Source organism: Phyllostomus hastatus, unplaced genomic scaffold (assembly GCF_019186645.2).
Source record: "Phyllostomus hastatus isolate PE091 unplaced genomic scaffold, TTU_PhHast_1.1 phas_contig_40, whole genome shotgun sequence".
In the NCBI taxonomy this organism is placed as follows: Eukaryota; Metazoa; Chordata; class Mammalia; order Chiroptera; family Phyllostomidae; genus Phyllostomus; species Phyllostomus hastatus.
Window position 1 is genome coordinate 6,149,047 of NW_025333872.1, and position 18,536 is coordinate 6,167,582.

The 18,536-nt window shown below is 48.3% G+C and overlaps 1 protein-coding gene and 1 non-coding gene across 20 annotated transcripts in view; both read right to left on the bottom strand.

The window, feature by feature from the left end:
• Window positions 1-2,812: 2,812 nt before the first annotated feature.
• The window catches only part of TRERF1 (transcriptional regulating factor 1), a 202,227-nt gene continuing 186,503 nt past the window's right edge, over window positions 2,813-18,536 (bottom strand). For 16 of the 19 annotated variants that reach the window (XM_045843164.1, XM_045843163.1, XM_045843166.1 and 13 more), the window contains 3 exons: window positions 12,356-12,559; window positions 9,646-9,893; window positions 2,813-6,499 (listed from right to left, as the gene is read on the bottom strand). In XM_045843164.1, the coding sequence (XP_045699120.1) occupies window positions 6,175-6,499; window positions 9,646-9,893; window positions 12,356-12,559 (777 nt within the window). In that variant the 3' untranslated portion in view covers window positions 2,813-6,174. The remainder of the gene's footprint in view (window positions 6,500-9,645; window positions 9,894-12,355; window positions 12,560-18,536) is intronic. The other 3 variants (XM_045843180.1, XM_045843177.1, XM_045843174.1) reach the window with 1 other exon arrangement.
• LOC123822309 lies at window positions 17,262-17,397 on the bottom strand. The gene has a single exon (XR_006786279.1). It is a non-coding gene; the product is annotated as a small nucleolar RNA SNORA42/SNORA80 family (small nucleolar RNA).

Below are 18,536 nucleotides of genomic sequence, written 5' to 3' on the forward strand. Positions count from 1 at the left end.
TTGAGAAAATTTTAAAAAATCAAGTGGATGGGAATCTTTTGTGGCATGTAACTAAAGTATTGTGCAAATGTAAACTTGTTTGTTGTTTTTTTTTTTTTCCTTTTGACAAGTAGATATTGCTTACCCTGATTTTCAGGCTACAGAACCAAGGAAGGGGTAGAATGTTGCCTAATGTCACACAAATTGATGAAAGACCTAGAATAAAAAACCAGTTTTCCTGCCCCTTAGACTGGCCTTTGTGTCTTAGAACTCAGTCCATGTGGAAAGCTGGCAGAGAGGCCAGCGTGGTCCCACACCAGAGTGTGGAAACTGCCCCACCTGTGTGCACCTCTGTCGTTCCCAGCAGTGCCGCACCCTGATGGGCCACCCAGCGCCCTTTCCAGGCTCCCTCTCTGGAGACATACATTTTACCCTAACTTTGTAAGTGATGAAACTGAAGCTCAGAGATGAACTGACTGACACAGTCATATGGTCAGTTAGCTACAGCTGCACTAGTATCCATTTTCAAGATCCTAGTTCCATGCTTTCCACCCCTGCAGTGGGCTGCTGCTGACCCTATGACCAGCCCCAGTTCTATTTAAGTCTCTTTTGGATGTGAGGATTAGAGACTCCCACCTCTGCATTCTCCTGCAAAAAAAGGTGTTTATTTTCTTATTTTAAAAAGACACGTGTGGCTTGGACTGCTCTTGCAACTGGATAAGGGGACTCAAAGCACCCCTTGGGACTGGATGCCCTCTCCATTTCTGAGGCCAAACACAGTCTCTTTATTGATGGGCTCTCTCCAATTTCTAATAGTTTCTGCTCCCTCAGAACTGGCCTTGCACGTGGCCACCATGTGTTGCCTTCAGCTCACCAAGTTTCTCCATTCATACTGTCAAATTTGGGAATTTGATTTGATCCCTTCATTTTTCTGGGCTGAGCCAAGCCACATGTCACCTAATGGCTGATGGGCCAAATAGCTCGGAGTCAGGTGCCAACCCTGGTCCAATAAGCTGGGGGCAAGGTGGGAGCCATGGTGAGAGACAGATGCAGGTTTGCCACTGGTGGAGCTGTGGAGGGGGGTCTTTGGTATGGTGGGAGAGCAAGGAAAGTTCTAAAGCTTGGCCCCTTCCCTACCACCTTGGCTTTCAAACCTTTGACCTAGCACAGGTAAAGAGGAGGTCAAATAATTCTGGGGAGTTGCTGCAAGTCCACTTGGCTTTATATGCAGGAAAAATAAAAGTATGTACATTACCGATTTCTAAGTTATATATTTTGATTGTACCAGTGGTTCTATTTTAACAGACAGCCCTTTTCTCTTGGTTGCCATGGTTTCACATTTATATACTTCTCCACAAACTCAAGTGGTACACAATAAATATGTATAGCTTTTTATGTCAATCATGTGTCAATAAAGTGGTTAAACATGTCAATACTGCCAAAAATAAAACTGCAGGAGCAGAGGAAGTACTGACCCAAAACACAGGACAGATCGGTATTGCAGGTAACAATACGCATGCTGGAATGCCAAACAAGCGTGTAGGGTGCTTGGGCCTTTTTAACTCAAACAGATATGAACACGTCCCTTGGGGTTGGGTGGGGGAGGACAGCCCTTTCCAAAAGATTGTATCTCTTACACAGAGGACATGATCAGCCCTGTGGCTCTTTTATACAGGGATCCAAAGATCACTACGGTTCACTTAGGAATATATTATTAAATTTCTTACATGCTTTCCTAATTATGTTTTGCTGTGTCAACATTAAAACCCATCCTCATTCCTAGCGCTAACTTCAGCTGACCGGCTGGGGCCGAGGAGTCTGTGGGATTTGAAATGGGCTTGAGGTAACTCCAGGGGAGGTTTTGTCACACACACACACACACACGCACACACGCAAGCGTACCTGAAAGATTAGAGATAATTAATTTGGTAAATAGCTGCTGAGCATCTATTTTAAATCGCTGTGTATGTGTGGGTAATGGTGAAGCAGTTCACAATACTAATAAAGCATGACCTTTGCTTTTCCCAATGGTGGAATTGGATCAGTTCCCAGGGCCCCCGTATGCTCCAAGTATTAAATTCCATGGCAGGAAGGAATGATGTCAGCCATTTTTGTCCGCTCCACTCCCCCGTGTATAATAAATACAGTGTGGAACAGTGCCTGGTACATGGGGCTCTGGAGTATTGAACGAAAGGCTCTAACAGTAGAAGTTCTTCAGATTGGACACCCGAGCTAGAAGCAGAATTTAAATTTACATCACTGGCTAATGCTCAGTGCTTTTAGAGGAATGGCTGCTTTATTTGATGGGGGACTATCTTAAAATGATACCTGAAATTAAAGTAAAACAATAGTTAAAAAGCCTAGGAGATAGAGGTCTTAACAGGTGTGCCCCAGTTAAAGCAAATTCTGTATACAATTCAGAATCAGAGACTCTTGAAGTTGATTGTTGACTGTTAAAAAGTGAACACGTTCTTTAGAATTTGGAAATCCAGATTAGCACTGCATGCAAACTAGGGTGCACTGGACTTTGGGGAGGGTTCACTGTGAGACAGCTGTGTGAACACCAGCCCCCTAAACCGTCGTTAGGCTGCTATGGCTAGAGACCACCAGCCCTTCAAGTGGCTCACCCACTGCCTGCACAGCTGAGATTTATGTCCTGGCCTGCAGAGTGGGGAGGGGGCCCTTTAATGAGCATTAATTCTGACCAGCAGACCTCTAAACCGCTCTAGGGAAACCAACCAACAGGCAAATTAGCATTTTTCCAGCATTGAAAAGTCATTTCAGTGGTTAGAAATAAGGAATGTTTAAACCAAAATGAAACTCCAAAAGATAACATTTTATTTTCAGAGCAGCTGATGCAATATTGAGTCAGGCTTTCACAAATAAAAGGACAGTGTCTGTCTGGTTACATCTCCGTTTGAATAATCTCTCTCTACCGGAACTGTCATGAATTTCTGAGACAAACGATGGGAACCTTTTAAGTTCTCCTGGCTCTCCTTCTGAAAATATATTGTGAGTATTTTAAAAAATGCTCATCACTCAGGAGGGGAAAACAACCTAGAATGCCCCAAATGTTTTTGTTTTGAAGGAATGCACCCTTTTTTGACAAGTCTATAAAACATTTTTATTTATTTGTTACATATGATGTTTAAATATAACTTTGCTTTCAAGCTTCAAACTTTTTTTAAACCCCTGGTAAAATAAGACTTTTGGTTCACCTTAACAAAAACTGACCTAGGAAGAAACATTTTTAGCAAAATGTATTATAAAATTCACTAGAAAATACTGTCCTCTCTTTGCCAAAATGTTACATAAAATCCTTATTAAAAATACACACATTACAAAAGAAAAATTATGAATATGCTATACATAGTGCTCTTGATACGGACCAAGGGACCTGCATTCCGGGGAAATACAGTGAAGCACACTAGATATTATGATGTCAACTCATAGTGCAAACCTGGATAAACTGCATCCTGAAATGGGAAGGCATGCAAGTCACCTGCAGAGAACAGAACATAACAAAGCCAGAACAGGAAGCAATCACAACCACTATTTAAAAATGTTTTCATTTTTATTACATTAATTTTTTTCAAAAATACTTTTCTTTACAATAGAACTCCTAGAAAATATTTACAGCCTTCCTCTAATAAAATATAACAGCAGTTAAATATATTTGAAAATAAGATGGGTTTTTCCATAAAATATATCTGTTAACTTTTTATATACAAGCTTTCTCAAAGAGATCTAAATTCACTAATGAAAAACCATCTGATAGTAAACAGTAACCGTGTTGAAGACATTGATTGATCTTTAGGAAGCGAAGTTCTTCAGGGCAGGGGAAGCTAGGACAACACACCCATGCAGGCAGACTCATTTCAGACAAAAAGTAAGTACAATGTGTCACTATGAAGTCAATTCTTTAAGTCGATATTGGCAAAAAAATACTAATTCAGGAATTCGAACTGTCTCATTAAGGAGGAGTTCTTTGGTTATTTCAAGTCAAAAATGCTTACACTATACTGCATGGAAAATCGAAATTAAATTGTGCATTATATTTTTGCCTTGGCAACTCAAGTTTATTTTTAATGTTTAAAACTGGAACAGCTGGGCAAGGCTCCAAACAGAATGAATGCATGTGCTTTATAAACATTGTTATGGGCGTTGGCTCCTTTGATAGCTAAGCTTTCATATACCCGAGAGCAGAACCTTTCCAGAATCACCCTCAGACACCCGCAAGCAGAGGGAAGTAATCACTGGGACAGACGCCGTCAGCCAGTATCACAGCTAGGAAGGTTCTGGAAGTTCTGCCACGAAGCTGATGCACAGTGCCCAGGGCAGGTCTGAGCTCAGAGCATATGAGAGAATAACCTGGCTGAAATGGCAGCAAATAAAACACCTTTTCTCCCCCCTAAAGAAAAGATGAAGGAAACCTCCAAGACCTCTTCTGAAAACAGACGATTAAATGAAGAGAACCTTTGTATTTATCTTCTGCCCTCGGCTTTCCTGAGACTGAGACAACGCTGCCTGCGCGGGGCCGCCGGGGCCCCCAGTGTGTGCTGAATGCTTCCGCAGAGTCAAACTGGAAAGGACGTCGGGCCCTGTCCTCATGTTCCTGCTGACGTCTTCTCTAATGGCAAGCCATTACGTGCCCGCAAAGTGGTCTGGCACGGCTGGCACACCTCTAGGAGCTGGGGAGCAGCCTGGGGTGGGCCAGGCCTGGTCTCCGGAAGCCGCGCATTAAAGCTGGGGGTCCTCTCCACCGGAGTGGTCCTCCCTGTGCCGAGGCCTTGCCCCAGGCTGAAGGTGCGCACTCGTTTGCCCTAACAGTGGGACAGGTCAGTCTGACTCAACTCAAAAGCCTGAGACGAGTGACATTTTTGAGGAATTACAGGTTATTACCTTCAAGTACAAACAGCAACCCTAATGACAGGGACAGGAGGAGGCAGAGTTCTGTAGCTTGGAGGATTCTAGAAGTGCTTTGGTAAATGACGTTAATGAATACATTCATTGTTTGAATGCAAACATTGTAGCTAAAGTGGTACATGAAACCATTTTTTGTTGGCCTTTAATGCTATTTCCCGTGTTTGCTATCAAATTTCTCAGACACCCCTTCTCTTCATAGTTAACAAGGTAAACTTCAGTCTAGCATAGACGAATTACAGCAAAATCCCAGCGAGCGAAGTGTCACAGTACTCCCAAACAGCATGGAGTCGCTTCAGAGCCCCGCCGACCACGGACAGTGCCGCCGAGCAGAACTGCTCTTCTGACCTAGTTTTTGGGCACAGAACATTTCTGGTCATTCCAGGTACTTCACTATGTGCCTCTCAACCACGCCCCCTAAACACAACCCTGGAGACTTAACAGTTGGGGTTATTTTCTTCCAGATGGGCTTGCAGTGGGCTCTCACTGAGACACAGCTCTGCCAACCCACGACGAGCCAACCTGCCCCAGGGAGCAGGGAAGAGGACGCTGCACTTGCCCTACGAAGCGGGTCTTCTTGAGTCACTGCCAGGGAGTGCACGCCTGAAATTACACAGCACTCAGTTCCTGGGACAGGCCAAGTGACAGGCAAGGCAGGGAGGAAACGCATTCTCCCATCTGGCCCACTCTTCACATGACGTGTGTGCAGAGGAAAGCGCGGCACATGAGGGCTAACTCGGCTCTCTGGAGGGCGGCCCGCTAGCGCAGCCTCCTGGCAGGGTCGCCAGGGTCACGGCACAGCACAGAATGAGGTCAGAACAGAACAAGACGACAAACAACTCTCGGTGGGCAAGGATGGCCCAAGGCCCTCGCAAGAAGCGGGCAGCCTGCTTCACACAGCCACACACGTGCGCACACCCGCCGCAAGCCTCGGGGCAGGAGGCAGTCGGGACGGCTGGCGTGGGACAGCGAACAGCACGAGTGCCAGGCTCGCTCCCACTGGGAAGGAGCTCGCGGGAATGCAGCCCAGAGGAAACATCTCTTACATAGAGTTGTGCCAATTATTTATTCCCCCTAACCTCCCACAGAAAAACAAACTTCTTTTAAATAAAAGAAAAAGAAACTGGATTTTTTTCTTCTCAACCTGAATAAAACAACCACTTTTTAAACAGGTAGTTTAAAATGGTTATGAAACAAGCAGGCAGTCCAGGCCTCCCCGTCTGTGAGACTCGGGCCGCGAGTTCGCGCTGTCTCCGAGTGACAGGCAGGCCTTTACAGCTCCGTGTCCCCCTGAAGCAGAACCGAATCTTGGTCATCCAAGAGGAGATCGGTGTCCACGACCTCGGCCTCTTCCATGACGCCTCCCAACTGCTGGACGACGTCGTCATCGAGGATGTCCACATCCTTGATGGGTTTGATCAGGCTCAGCTGGTCCAGGGGCAGCAGCCCAGGGGCCCCCGCCGGCCCCGTAGTCCTCTCGATCGTGGCCGCCATTTCTGCCGCAAAGGCCGCCTTCTGAGCCTTTTGTCTCTGCTGCTCCTCCTGCTGCCTGTGAGTTTTCATGTGTGCATTCCGGCTTTTGATCTTGAAGAAGACTCTAAAAATGAAGAAGAAGAAGCATGTGATCTAGAGAAAGAGATCTGAAAAGAGGGGACGTGTGGGCGGACACATCATCTGGGTGGGCTCGGAGAGTCCTTGGCTCTTCAGTTCCTAGGACCTCCTCTCCCGGTGACCTGTCACCATCTCTGTCTCCTCCGAGCATTACAAGCAAAGGTCGTGGGGACAGAAACACGTTTATAGTGTGTCAGGCTTCCTTCCTGTGGCGACGGAGGAAAATCCTCAAAGGCCTCCTGTCATTTGTGGTCTGGAACGTGTGTCCCTCTCTCTATCACTAACCGAGCCTTTCTGACCAGCCCGAGAATCCCTGAGCTCTGATAGCCCCCCTCTCCCGCCCCCGCTTCCGGCCTCTGTCCCTGTTCTTCCACGGTCAGAGTTCTTTAGAGTCTGCACACACTTGGTTCAGTTCCTTTGCCCTCCACCCTCTCTGACAGGACTGCTGTCCCCTCTGCTTCAGCCCAAGTGCTCCTCTCAAGGTCACTGATACTGTGTGGCCAAACCCAGTGGCTCCTCTTCTGTCTTTACCACACCTAACCCCTGAGCTGCGTCCACCACTCCTTTCCACCTGAGAGACCTCTTTTTGTTGGCCGCCCTATTACCATCATTTTCTGCAGTTTGCTTTAGAATGAAATAGTGGTTCTCATCTGGGGGTGATTCTTGCTCCCCAGGGAACATCTGGTCATGTCTGGTGACTTCTCTGACCATCACAACTGTGTGTGTGTGTGTGTGTGTGTGTGGGGTACTTCTGGCATCTAGTGGGTAGAGGCCAGGGAGGCTTCTAACCAGCCTACAATGCAGCAGAAGGCAGTCTCTCTCCCCCAAACAGGGCATCATCAGACCCCAGGGTCAGTGCAGAGGTTGAGGAACCCTGGGGTCAGAGGTCTACAAACTGTGGTCAGTGGGCCAAATCCAGCCCATGGCCTGCTGTTGTGAATAAGGTTTTACTACAATACAGCCAGGTCTGGCCTGTGTGTTAAAATATTCTCTCTGAACCTTTTTCAGAAAAAGTTTGCCTAGATGTGAGACCGCCTGCTTCCGGAGAGGGGTTGGTGTGAACACTCGATACTCATTCCTGAGCTCACAAGGGAAAATCAAAAACAAAAAATCAAAACCTAACTCCGAAGACCAGAGTCAGAGTTGCTGCATCATAGTCAGACACACTGAAAACCGAACCTCAGCAACTAACAGAGGCATTCTGCGAACACTGGCCTAATGCTGTTCCCAGCTGGGAAACCACAGAAAATAGTCCTATTTTCCACAAACTCTTAGCAGGAGTTAAGGTAGAAAAAGGTCTCCAATAACATAAAAACAAGACACTTAATGGATGTCGCTGAAAGAGCCAGAAAACTCAAAAACACTAGTTTTTGTTAAAATGCCCTTTGTCTCCACCTGCAGAATAAGAGTCAAGGCCTGTTGGGAAAGCCGAGTAGAAGGAACAGGCGCCCCCACCTGGAACCTCCACCGGCCCCTGCCCCACAGCAAGCAGGAGGGAGATCACAGGAGTCAGCCTGCGGATTTTAAGTTAATAAACCTAACGATCAACGCAGGAGTCATTTATTCCACGGCAAAGTGAAGATGATACTGTATCCTGGATCTCACAGACACCACAGCACAGTCTCAGAGGAGACTGACGCCCACGCCCACCTCCGCCAGCTCTGCGCTGCAGAGGGAAGAGAGCCGCTAGTTCCAATTCACTTTGGCAGGGGCCCTGAATGAGTTGGTTTCCCCAGAGGCTAGGAGCCTGGGCCGGGCCAACAGGCATGGTGCCAACCCCCACTCAGCCCTGCACCATGACAAGCGGCTTAACCTTTCTGAGCCTCAATGTCTCTCCTTGTTAAAAAAGAAGCTACTCGAAGTACCTACTTTACAGTGTTATTGTAAAGATTAAGTTCATCAATACAGGTAAAAATCCTTGAAAGAAGTGCCAGGCAAATAGTGAGTACCTGGTTAAGCGGCAGCTACTATTAAGTTGCCTGACATATTCCATGAGAATGTCTATTGTAAGTAAAGATCCCAGCTGGCCCCAGTCATAGAGCTAGGACTGTTTTCCTGGTAGAATTTCAGCAGTTGCTCGGCCAGCACCTCCCCAGGTAGTGTTACTCTTCACATGTGGGGCGCTGGAGAACAGGGGTCCCACGGATGTCACTCAGGACAATGTAATCTCTGCCAAGTCAGGCAGATGCACTGAGAAGGAAGCTGGAATTCCTCCTAGATATTGTGGAAGGGACCGTGTGCACCCTACCATCAATGACATTTTCCATTAACATAAATAAACAAACGATGCAATCCAACAGGGTGGAGCTGTGCTCAGGAACCCGGGCTCCGCATTTGAACACAACTGCATTCGAACCTCCACTCTGCCCTCACGGTGGTTCTGGCCTGGGGCAAGTCATCTTATCTAACTTCCAATCCTTATTTGTAAAACAAGTTTAAAAACTGGATCTGTTTCTGGGTGAGGATTAAATGAGCTCATGCACAAAAAGTATGTAACAAAATAAGTGCTCAGTAAGTATTAGCTGTTATTATTACCACCCACTGCCAATTTTCTCCTCTTAGTTGTTATTTTCAATTATACTTAAAAGGGCAGGAATGCCAAACAGGTTTTATTTCATCAGCCACCTCTGATCAGATCAATGGGTTGGGCCAGCCTGAAGCATCACAGTGGAAAGGATCTGAAGTCTTGTCTTAAAAGTGATAGCAAAAGTGCAGCAATCGACTAGTGATGTCTACCCTGGGCACAGAGTGTCTTAGAGCCATTCTCAAACTTAACAGGGATGCTGAGAGAGCAGCATTAGTGACTGTAGTCTGGATGGGATAGGCAAGACGTGGGAAAGGAGTCCCATCCACCGTTTTTGGAAAAGAATTAAGTTTTGTCACTAGAGGTTTGCTCTCCAATGATGTCCATCCTCATTGAGCTTTAAGACCTCAGAATGACCACATTCTGAGTCAGGGACAAAGTCCACCCACCCTGAGGTGCCACGCAGACCCTGTGGATGGTATCGGGGAGAATTTAGAGAGTACGGGTTCTTTTGCTAGCTGGAGAAACCTCAGCCCACCTTGGCCTGCCCCCCACAGAGGGATCATCTGTCACAAACTTAGATTAGGTCCCTGGTCCATTCCACCTACTTGCCACACTCCTTGCAGGGGAAGACGGTGGTGGGGTCTGTCTCGCCGCTGGTGGTGCTGTGGGAGGGCGAGCTCTTCACCGAGCAGTACCCGCTCTGGGCGCTGCCAGGCTTCTGCTTCCCAGGGGGTACAGCGCCCCGAGCTTTGGTCACCTGATTGGTGCCACCGTGGATGCGGGCGTGGCCGTTCAGGGCCTGTCGGGAGCTGAACACCTGGGGAAGAAAGGGAGTGACATGACATCTACAGTCCTGAAAAGGAAATTAGGGTTATTAGTTACTCAGTGGTGAAACATGTGATACTTCAAACAGTGTCTAACGACAGGGCACAGGGGTTTCGTACAAGCAACCTCTGGGCCTACCGCACAGCCACAAACACTGTGCTGCTAAACCCACCGCCAGAACCAGAGGACGGGTGGCGACGAGGCAGGGTGAGGGCCGAAGCTGTCATCTAGACACGGGGGAGCCCAGGGGCTAGACCCCGTGCCTGCCAGGGCAGTGTGGGGCCGCTCCCGCTCTGTCTACCTCATGTTTCCCCATCTGTAAAATGAGGGGGCTGCTCCAGCTTTCTAGCTTTCCTTTTAAGCCAGCAACGACCTCCCCTCTCTTCCTTTTCTTTTCCCTTTTCCTTTTTCCTTCACTTCAAAACCACAAAGACAAATCACGTCTTCCTCAAAAGCTCCAAGTTAAAAGCAGGGGTGCTCTGGCAGAAACAGAGACAGGACCCCAGAACGGAGCCTGTTTGCTCAGCTCCCTGCAGGGAGCCCGGAGCCCCACAACCACGGTCTGAAGGACTCGGGCCTGGCTGCTCTGACGTCCCCTGGGTGTTTCGGCCACACCGCAATCAGCAGCCCATTATTGAAGATAGGGCTTTACACCCCCCAATTTTACTATAGGGTGACAAGAAGGGGAAGGACCTGGGAAATTTTTGAAGCCTGCCCTAAAGCCGGGTTCCCGCCACCTCAACACCACTGACGTTGTGGCTGGGTGCCGCAGCCGCTGTGGGGGCTGTGCTGTGTAGGGTGCTCAGCAGCATCCCTAGCCTCTGCCCACTGGGCGCCTTCTCGGTTGTGACACAGATGTTTTTGGACACTGTCGAATGTTCGGGGGGAGTAAAATCGTCGTCAGTTGAGAACCACTGCCGTAAAGGGATGGAATCCACAGCCCTGAATTCCAGGAGCTCAGTGTCAGCTACCGGGAGCACCCCAGGCTGCCCCGCTGTGGGGGGCAGTTCCGTGCTACAGCCATGAGCCGTTTGTGGCCTCACAGGGAAAAGAGAGCTATTGCTGACTTAGCCACCCAAACCTCCATGGTTCGGCGAGGATGAAAACGAACATGCTTTCCTCTGGGATTTTTCAAAGCCACTTAAAGGTGTGCATGTTGCTGAGCCCTTCCGATTGGGGAACCTAGAAGATGACATCCCACGTGGTAAAGAATTTATTGTACCTCGAAACGATGACTTGAGGGAGCACCCAATCTCTAAAACAATTTATGCAGAAATGCTGTCATTGATGTCACTCCTCAAGCACACTGAATGGAAGCGCTCTGCGCCAGACGCCACGGCTGCCTGATGCGTCCAGGTGATCCAACACCAGACACAAAGACCAGCCAGCGATTTCTCACGTGCTCTTCAGGGCTAATGTAAAACGTGTGTGTGTGTATGCACACACTCACTCTTTTCTTTCACCTTTTCACTTTTTCTTAAATGTAAACCAAGTGGATTTCTGCTTTAGGGTCTAACATTTTAAAGACTATTGCTGTCTTCATCTGAGCGACAGACTCAGTGAGCAGCACTCAGTGCACTCTGGGAAATAGCACTGTTCCACACAGCGGACAAGCAAAGATAAGCGCTAACCTGAGGAAAACAGGGCTTCCTGGGAAAGAAGCAACATTCTTTACTTTCAAGTAATACCTCTAGAACTTGCCCGTACAGGTGTGCTTGGCTTTAAGAAACTGATTTGGGAAAAGCTCAATAACTCAGGCCAGTGTGGGGCCTGAGTGAGGGGCTGAGAGTCCAAAGTAAACAATTTTTAAGAACTATCCTTTGGAGTCCACAGGGAGCCTCAGACCAGCCCAGTACAGACACTGTAAGGCCTTCCTTCAGTGCCAAGAATGATCGAATGGTGAATTGGTTTTATTTTAGCTAAATGATGCATCTAGGTTAAGTAATTACACAGACTCCCTTTCAGTATTTACATGATTAACTTGCTTAGTAAATCTGTTTTCCCCCCAAAGAATATAAAGATAAACCTTAGCTTATTAGTCTTTGTAATTATGTTGCATGAGGACAATGCTCCGTGGCTCTCCCAGTGCAATGACCTGGTGTGACACAGCCTGGAGGAGGGAGGAGGTGCCAAGAAAGGGAGAAAGTAAGTTCTAGAGGCCGAGGCTCGCTGCCAAGCCCTGGACACCAGCACCGAGGAGCTCCGATTTTGTGCTTCCTGAGGGCAGGGACCTATTTCATGTCCCCTGAGCATGTAGCTCAGTGCTTAACACAGAACGCACGCCCCGTAAATATCTGCTGGCTGAATGAGTAAATGAACAGATGTAAGACAAAAAACCATGGCAGCTCGGAATCCCCTCTGCCCAGTTGCCACTGCGTAAAGGGCACCTCTCTAAAATGCACCGTCTCTTAAAGCCAGGCACAGCCACCTGTCCAGCCCTCCCAGCCCCAGCTCCAGCCCCAGCCCCCGGGAGGATGCGCAGACACTTACAGCCCCACAGTTGGGCATTTCACAGATGAAGGAGCCTGAGGGCTGGCTGAGGGCCTGCAGGGGCGGTCCCTCTGCGGGAGCCAGGACCGGGCCCGGCTGTGGCTCTGGGGACTTGGGCACTTCACTCTCTTCTTCTCGTGTGGATTTCCTATCTTCTTCCTGGTCCTCCTCCTCTTCCTCCAACTCGTCTTCTTCTTCACTCGTCTAGTGTTCAGGCAATAAAAGCAGAAGGGGAAGAGTCCCCAAATGGCATTTTTAGTGATGAACAGAACCCACAGGCCGGGAGAGGGGCTGGATGCTGGGGTTGCCCTAGTTTGTTTCCGTGTGAGGGACAGCTGACAGAACCCTGGGTCCCCTCATTACTCACATAAAAATGTTTTAAGGAGGGAGGAAGTATTTCTGTATGTAGCGTTTCTCCCCCTTGTTCGAGACCAGCAGACCTTGAAACAGACTAAAATCCAGGCAGGCAGACCCATTTGTGTCTGTCTGCCCTGCTCTGTGCCTCCAGAGCTGCGCAGAGGGTTTTCAAGCAGTAACAGTACTGGGGGACCCTTTGGAGAGACACTAAAGACCCACCCTGGTTTGTTTTATAGGCCTCGTAACCCACTTCCAAGCAAGATTCCCGAGATGCTGATTGGGCCTTTGGAAAACTCATGACACCGGGCCCTGCTCTGATCTTGTCGGAAAAGAGAATCAAAGAGTGAACCACAATAACTTTGAAAAAGAGAGAAAATGGAAGAGGATATTCCCTTCTATTTATCATGTGCTTTTTTAAAAAAAGACTTTATTTATGAGAGAGCAAGGGAAGGAGAGAAACATCAGCCAGTTGCTCTTCCACAGCCCGCAAGTGGGGGCCTGGCCAGCAACCCAGGCCTGTGCCCTGACTGAAAACCGAACCAGAGACCCTTCAGTTTGTGGGCCAGCGCTTAGCCCAGTGTGCCACACCAGCCAGGGCTATCATGTGTTTTTATCCTGGCCTCTGATCGTGGGCTTGTAGAAATGCCTTCCAGAGGCAGCCTATGAAAAAGAACAAGTAAAATATTCTCTATGATTAACTGCCCTCTTTGCTACTGTGTCTCCTCCCTCTACTGCAGAAATGCAACCAGGTGCAGAATTAAGCAGGAGGTCCACGCCCTCCTCAAGGCTAACGAGGTAGTGAGTTAATGGAGCAGCTGGAGTAGGTGCCCAGGGTGGGTTGGGGATGGAGGGCAGGGATCTAGGAGCCCCTCATCTGGCCTCTGGTTCCACTGATGACCTTATTCTGCTCTCTGTCCTCACGGAGGTGGGGGTATAGTGAGGGACACTGGCTCCTGCAGGCCGAGAAGGGCCTGGGGACCACGGAAAGGGAGTTCTATGTTACATCAGCCTCATTTCAGCTTCTACTTCACAGCACCTTACAGTGCACAAAGTGCTTTCATATCTGCCATATCACTGCATAATCTGTAAACAGTCCCCCCAATTTACAAATGAGGAAATGAAAGGTATACCTAGCCCTGGCTGGTGTGGCTTAGTGGATTGTGTGCTGGCCTGCGAACCAAAAGGTCATTGGTTCGATTCCCAGTTAGGGCACATGCCTGTGTTGTAGGCCAGGTTCCCTGGTGTGGGATGCACAAGAGGCAACCACATACTGGTATTTCTCTCCCTCTCTTTCTCCCTCCCTTCCCCTCTGTCTAAAAATAAATAAATAAAATCTTTAAAAGAAAAAAAGGTATACCCAACTGAAGGTTTATTGTCTCTGCCACACATTCTCTCTCTCTTTATATTAAGTTTTATTTTTATCTTTTTAAATTACATTTATTGGGCTGACATTGGTTAGTAAAGTACAATAGGCCTCAAGCGTACAATTCGTGGCACACCGTCGGCACACCGTCTGCACACCGCGCTGCGTTTTGTACCCAAGGTCAGGTCTTCCTCCATCACCAGGTATCTGCCGCTGTCACGCTCCCTCTGCATCCCCACTGCTCACAGCACCAGGGGTCCCTTCTGCTTTACCCCAGACAGCGACGTGGCTTTGGGCGAGTCTGTGGTCCTTAGAGTCCAGAAGCAAGACTGTCCAAGAACAAGAGGTTTCTCAGAGCAGTGGTGCCCTGGGACCCAGAAACCACAGGCTTCTCCTCTCCAGTCTGGACTGGGGGTGGGGAGAAGGCGACGCCAGTGCAGTATGGGCACTCCGCACGCCCCTCACGGGTTCAGTAGTGACAGTTTTCTCACAATGTCGCTTTCTGGCTTAAGAGCTCTGAGAAGAAACGTTCCATATAACCATGACATTACAGATTTGACTATGCTGCACTGTGACTATATATGTCTCAGGAATGTAGATATGTTTTATTTCAACTGTCCATCTATACATGTTCACAGAATGACTTATCCTAAAGCCAAATGGATCACCAAAGGGACTAAGGGACACAAAGATAAGAAGATGAAAGTCTTAACACACAGACCTTCCTATCAACAAGCTGGCCGTTTAGGGGATGTGCTATGAAATGAAATCTTTAGTGATGCTCCCAAACCGGTAGCCGGTGGGCAAATACAGGGCAGGGAGGTGTTCCACATTCAATATGGTGCTCAAAACCTTGAGCATCCACAGTATGAGTTTCTTTTTTTATTTAATTTTTAGAAAGGGGAAAGGAGGGAGAAAGAGGAGAGAAACATCAGTGTGTGGTTGCCTTTCACATGCCCCCTACTGGGGACCTGGCCTGCAACCCAGGCATGTGCCCTGACTGGGAATCATACTGGTGACCCTTTCGTTTGCAGGCCCGTGCTCAATCCACTGAGCCACACCAGCCAAGGCAAGAGTTTCTTTTTAAAAAATAATTAAACTTATTGGGCTAACATTGGTTAATAACATTATATAAATTTCAAGAGTTACTTGAGGTGGAGGATGTTTTTATTTTTCTGGCATGCAAATGAAATTCATATTATGAGAAATTTGTAAGTTAAAATACAAATATTGAACAAGTCATATTTACTCCAAGACAAATTGGAGTGTTACCGTCACTGATGATGATATAATTTTGAATGACTGTTATGAGTCAGGCATCACACGCACACATTTCTAGTTTTCACAACAACCCTGTACAAATTTTTCTTTTTTAAACAAATGAGGAAGTTGGCCAGAGAACTAACTTTCCCAACATCACGTGGCTGGTACAGAAGATAAACTGAGATTTAAAACCCGAGACTGTGGGTGAGCCTGAGCCCTGGAGCCCTGACTGCTGTCTTCCCCAGTCAGTCAACTGTGGCAGTTAGTTTCTGGAACTGTGTTCAGTCCAGTCACAGCCAGACCCACCGTTCTGTCGGGAGTGGGACCACAAGGATGGACAGGGTGCAGGGAGGGGTGGTCAGCACAGCCTACTGCCACCTCCTTAACAGAGCCCATCTGGGCCCCTTCTTCTGCCTGCAGGGGTGGAAGGGCCTGTGGCGGCTTCGGGCCAGAGGCACACCACTACCCCGCTGGTTCCCTAAAGAGCTGTCATTCCCCACAAACTCTCCTTCTTTCCCTCTTTCCCCACGTAAGTCCCTAAGCCACCCACGTGTATCCCATCTGAGCGGGAATGGTCACCTGTCCCTTTAATAAAACACTGAGGACACATGATCAGGAGAGCTACGCTGGGAGTCCCAGGCCATGGTCTTAGGACAGCACCTTCTGTACTCTCCCCAGTCCTTGCACAGTCCCAATCTGTCGCCTGCAAACTATCGTCAGACAGCTGGGCCTGCACCTCGCTTCCTGTTCTCCCCAAGCTCAGAGGCCACAAGGGTGTGGAAGCTCCTGAGGCAGCCTAACACTGGCTCCTGGTGATTAACCCAAGAAGGTGTGGCCCCTTGGGCACTGTCTTAACCACTCTTCCTCCTAAAGTTTCGTGTGGCTTGCCTTTTTCTACCCACCTTCAAAGTCCTGCTGGCCCAAGATGGTGCCTCTGCCTTCTGTGGTAACATCTCCCTTAGCAGCACCCCTCTGCTCAGAATCCACATGCTCCTGTCTCCCTCCAATGAGTTTACAGAGGGTTTGTTACTATGCACCTCAGAAAAACGTTTACTCCTTCATTCTGCAAATATTTGTTAAGTGCCTTATTATGCAGACACTGTCCTAGGCACCAGATAAAACCAAAGCCAGAGAGACACTAATTTGCCCTAGGAAACCCCATCCTCTGATTCTGCCCTCTTCCAAAACATGGCTCTCGCGGAGCCCCAAATGTTCCAGAATTGGAAGGGACTTTCCGAATCACCTAAGTCATTTGCTTCATTTTATGGCCCAGGAGGCAGGTCCCAGGCCTCCAAGGCCAGGGTTCATCGTGCTTTCTTGTTTACTGTCTACCGACCCACTTGGAAAGCAATGCTCCGTGTGACCTGGGGCAAGCCTCTGCCCCTCTGGCCCCAGACTTCTGGCTGTGGACTGGTGGAGCCAGGAGAGAAAGAGAGCCTGAGGCTATAACTAAGAACTCTGCTTCTCATTTCATATCGATTTTATTTTTTTTAAGATTTTATTTATTTATTTTTAGACAGAGGGGAAGGGAGAGATATAGAGAGGGAGAGAAATATCAATTTGTGGTTGCTTCTTGCACGTCCCCCATGCGGGGGTGGGGGGGGGGGCTGGCCCACAACCCAGGCCTGTGCCCTGACTGGGAATCAAACCAGAGACCCTTCAGTTTGCAGGCCAGTGCTCAATCCACTGAGCCACACCAGCCAGGGCCATATTGCTTTTAAACAATCTCGGAGCTCCCAGTAAACTTTCCCCTGTGTATGCCACACCTTCCCAACTAGCACGTGTTCTCACCTGGAGGCAGTAGGGGCAGAGGCCTGTTAACATCCCCAACTCACCCACTGCGCCACACACGTATTGCTGTTTACACTGTGGGAGCTCAAGTGGCTTTAGTTCATTGAAGTAGATGAGGCCACACTGCTTTTTTATTTACTTGCTTATTTTTTCCCCTGTGCAATCTATGGGCAGAGGCCAGGCAATGGTTCGAGGCCACAGTTTGCTCCGGCATGAGGCACTATGACCAACCCAGGGGCAGGGGCCTGCCGTAAATCCAAACCCATGCCTCGCACTGCTTTTTAAAACATTAGGCAACAGATGTGCAAAAGGCTATTCTGATACAAGTCATTACTACTTAAACTAGTCAGACAAAAACCCTGGTCACAGGAAACCCTCAATACAGAATACTGTCTACTTGGACCAGAAGAATGGGAATTCCATTCTATTCCACACGTGTCTATTTTGTCTCATATTTAGGTCTAAATATAAATTAACATATGTGTGCATATTTCCTAGCTAGACTCAATACATAGTTAGGAACTTGGGCTTTGATGTATTAATGCGTCCAAGTGTTTTTACATTTCTTGAAGAGAATTTGCACTTGACCTATATACTATATGAGGGCATCAGGCTCGGACAACACACTGACCAGCCACTGACCACAGCTAAGTAGCTCTGTGCCTCAGTTTTACGCCATGTGGAACTGGTGTGAGGCCTAAATGAGGCAACCTTTGTAAAGTGCCTAGTATAATGCCTGGCACACGAAAAGTGCCTTTTTAAGGAAACAGCCCACCTATGTGCTAACCCTTACGCTAGGGCACTACTGGGAATGAACGTGTGATTACAGACCTTCACACCAGTCACGAACTCTAAACTCGTTCCCTGCTGACGGCAGAGGCTGGGGTTCAGTGACTGGCTGTAAGACACGTAACTGTGACGTACATACATAGGAGGTAATGTTTGCCACAGCAGGTGAGACGGAGATTTCCCTTAGCTGTGGACACAGAGAGGAGAGCCCACCACAGGGATGAACGTGGTAGCAATGACCAAAGCCACACATATCAGGTGCTGAGACGATTCTGATCTTATCTCTTTAGCATGCACTTAATCTTAACGTGCAGACAATTTCGATGGTCTGCCAATGAGGGAAGTCAGTACAGGGATGAAGCGAGGGCCAGAGTGATTACACCCTGCTAACCAGTGCCTCCACTGAGCGGCCCCGGCACTACCCAGAGGTCAAAGCTCCTCCTGGCTCATGCTTCACGGAAGCCGTGGAAAAGCTGAGGCCTCCTTCATCGTGTGAAAGCATGTCATGTTCTCTGGTCAGTGGCATCTCTGACGTGGAAGGATCAGGACAGGGTATGCTAGCGGGTCAGGGTACCTTCTTATTAAAAACCAACCACCCAAAGCTTGGGACCCCCCTGG